Genomic DNA, 3786 nt, shown 5'->3' with positions numbered 1-3786 from the left:
TGAGACCCTGTCTCAAAAAAAAAAAAAAAAGAAAAAAAATCACCTGGAACAGAGCTTCTGAAAGCTAAAAGAGTCTGTCCACTATATAGAGTTTATATGTGATTTTAAACTGGTGTCCAAAGGATGGTCAATTGGAGAACCTTGTGCTTACATGAAAGTCATTAAGCATCATAAATTCAGTTTTCCTCTAAAAACTTGGCTTGCTCATCAATCACTGTTACTCCATTGGCTATGTTATGAAAACTGGACAAAGCTCCTAATAAAAGCAGAGTGTATTAAAATCTTTTAAACTGAAAAGCTTACATCCAATACTTGGTCCAAAATCAGCATAGCAGGACTAGAAAGTTTGGTTAGGAAAGAGGAAGCAGGTAAGTCATTTTGTATTCATAGTAGATTCAAATTGAGTCTGACCAAAGGTATAAGAAGTAACTGGTTGAGAGCCCAGACTGGAACTTAGTTTAACTTTGGAGTGAAGTATTTGATTCTGCTCTTAAAGATCTTCTGGAATCTTTCTTTTTAATAGCATGTATAAATTTAATATGACTTAATACTCTTAATACAAAGTGCCAGGTATTTTAAATTTTGTTGCTCCCAAAGAAGAACTGCAGCTGCCTTATCTTTTTTTTTTCTTTTTTCTTTTCTCCAATCAACACCTTGCATTTTTTTATTTTTTATTTTCTTGCAGCTGCCTTATCAGTTGAGCAATGGTGCTCAATTGATAAGCACCATTAAATGTTCATTAAATGAAAATAGCCAAACAAACTTTTAAAAAGCCTAATATGTTTTTGTTTGTTTGTTTTTGTTTTTGAGACAGGTTTTTACTCTTTCGCCCAGGTTGCAGTTCAGTGGTGTGATCACGGCTCACTGCAGCCTCAGCCTCCAGGGTTCAAGTGATCCTCCCACTTCAGCGTCCCAAGTAACTGGGACTACAGGCGTGTACTACCATACCTGGCTAATTTTTTTAAATTTTGTTTAGAGATGGGGTCTTGCTATGTTGTCTAGGCTGGTCTTGAACTCCTGGGCTGAAGTTATCTTCCCACCTCAGCCTCTCAAAATGCTGGGATTACAGGTATGAGACACCATCCTGGCCTAATACGTCTTTAAAAATGGCTCAGAAGCTGACTCTGGTAATTAAAATGGCAACTGTATATATATATATATATATATATATATATATATATGTTATATAGAAATCATGAGTAGGACCCACAGAACTGTTTTTTCCTTAGATGATGTCTCATGCTGAAGGACAACAAAGAGACTTAATTAAAGGAATTGAATGCCTTCCTACTTCTGGCCATTTTAGTTCCTTGGACCAGGATCTCTTAATGCTCAAAGCTACTTCCATGGCAACTATGAACTGCTTAAATGACTGCTTTCATATTCTCCAGTTACAGCACGCGTCACATCAGAAGGGCTCATTGCCTTCAGGTAAGTTGTCGATTAAAGGTAAGGCTTCACATTGAGGGCCAACACATGGAAAGGACTGCATTTGTTGTAATTCTAATTTCAGAAAATCTTAATTTAAAAGAAGGGAAAGAAAACCAGAGCCTATTGGTTTTTAATTATCATGCTGATATTATATAAATTCTTCTTGATTGTACACTTTTGTGAATCTAAAATGATTTTAGGACTAATGTCTAATATCATTGATCATTCCTGAAGAGACCTCAAGCTCAGCATGCCAAAAACTGAACTCAAAATGTGCATCTCCTATATTTCTGTTAAAATCGGTGGCATTGCTATCCATCTGTTCATCCAGTTGACCAAAGTAGAAATTTTGGCATTATTGTTTGAGTTTTGGCTTAGTCCACTTTTCATCATTATTTTCATGTATGTAAAAATCTATCAGTCACTCCAGTCTGAAAAATAATGTATAGCTGTAGTAACTCATACCTGTAATCTCAGCTACTTGGGAGGCTAAGGCAGGAGGATCCCTGGAACCCAGGAGTCCAAGGCTGCAGTAAGCTATGATCCCACCACTGCTCTCCAGCCTGGGTGACAGAATGACAACTCATTAAAAAAAAAAAAAAAAAAAAAAGTATATGTATGTCCGCTATTTGAGAACACTTATCTGTTGAAATTAATTGTGCTAGGGAAATGTTACTGCAGCGGACTACAAAAATGAGTCTTTCTGTGAATAAGATGCTCATCACATTGTGTGAGCAGTAAATTAACAATGCTAGTGGTGGTAGAAACTTAGTATCTTACATCTCATTGTTCTCTTATTTAACTAATTCACCTTACTCATAAAAGAAAGATACTTTAGAAAGGTAGAGTCTCTGCTCAAGAAACAGTTTCCCTTAGTCAGATGGATATAGGATGGACCTCATCCTTTTGTGTGCCTAAATTCAACAATTCTTGCCAACAAACTGTTTTTAATGGCAAGTGTAGATGTAGGTCAGGGCACTATTGAGAGAGCCCAATCAGTTACGTATTTTCCGCTTAAAGAATTCATAGTCCACTTAGGGAAGAAACATGTAAATATACATATATTTATAAAGTAAGTGTAAAATAATGTGTAGGATGCTACTACCAAAAGGAACAAACTGGGAAAATAGCTGAAAGGATGAAGAATTCTGATAGATAGAGGTCTGAGAAAGCCACAGAGAAGCTGCAAAGACCGATGAGTTTAGGAGTGAGAGGTAAAGGAAAGAGGTGGAGGTAGAGGTAGAGGCATTCCAAGGAGATAGAAGAGCCTAAATTGTGCGTTGTGAACGTGAATTTGTGGCTTGAATTGTAAGTAGTTCAATATAAATTTTCTTCTCTTATAAAGCAACATACTCATTGTAGAAAATATTGTAGAGTCAAAAGAAGAAACAAAAAACATGCATTGAACTATCAACCAGAAACTATCACTGTTGATGTATTAGTATACTCTTCCTCCTCGGTTTTCTCTTTTTTCTTCCTAGTTTTTGTTTCTTTTACCCTGTTGTTATTAGAAAATATATGTTTATATCTTTTTTCACTTTATATCAAAAATATTTTCCAATCATATGCTATTGATAAAATTTTTATTGGCTGAATTTATATTCTTTTGAGGAGATAAATGTACTTTGGTTTACTTAACTATTTCCCTGTGTTGAACATTGGATGAGTTATGCTTAGCTATGAAATTTGGGTTAATTCTAATGTTGGTAATCATAATTCTCAGTCAAATGAAACATAGTTTGTTTCCAGTTTATACTACTTAATTTATTTTTAAGACAATAAATTTTTTGTTTTTTATTTTTTCTCACTTTGTTGCCTAGCCTGGAGTGCAGTGGCACCATCATGGATCACTGCAGCCTCAACCTCCCAGGCTCATGCCATTCTCTTGCTTTTGCCCCCCAGGTAGCTAGGACTACAGGCACATGCCACCATGCCTTATTCTTTTTATTTTTTACAGAGATGGAGTCTCTCTGGTTTGGCCAGGCTTACTTAATTTTTAAAAAGTACATCAAGTAACACAGTGCTAGACATTAGATGCACAATAAATACTTGATTAATTAAATACTAAATTTCATAGTGGCTCACGCCTATAATCCCAGCATTTTGAGAGGCCAAGGCTGGCAGATCACCTGAGGTCAGGAGTTCAAGACCAGCCTGGCCAACATGGTGAAACTCCATCTGTACTAAAAATACAAAAATTAGCTGGGCGTGGTAGCAAGCACCTGTAGTCCCAGCAACCTGGGACGCTGAGGCAGGAGAATTGCTTGATCCCAGGAGGCGGAGGTTGCAGTGAGCTGAGATCATGCCACTTTACTATAGTCTCGACAATAGAGTGAGACTGTGTCTCAAAAAAAA

General features: G+C 36.5%; 1 protein-coding gene across 1 annotated transcript in view; it reads left to right on the top strand.

The window, feature by feature from the left end:
• The window catches only part of OSBPL11 (oxysterol binding protein like 11), an 81264-nt gene that overhangs the window by 34808 nt on the left and 42670 nt on the right, over window positions 1-3786 (top strand). The window contains exon 6 of the mRNA XM_017516439.2: window positions 1230-1431. Coding sequence (XP_017371928.1) covers window positions 1230-1431 — 202 coding nt within the window. The remainder of the gene's footprint in view (window positions 1-1229; window positions 1432-3786) is intronic.

Source organism: Cebus imitator, unplaced genomic scaffold, assembly GCF_001604975.1.
Source record: "Cebus imitator isolate Cc_AM_T3 unplaced genomic scaffold, Cebus_imitator-1.0 Scaffold588, whole genome shotgun sequence".
NCBI lineage: Eukaryota > Metazoa > Chordata > Mammalia > Primates > Cebidae > Cebus > Cebus imitator.
Note: the sequence above shows the minus strand (reverse complement) of the source record. Positions and strands in the feature narration are given on the sequence as shown.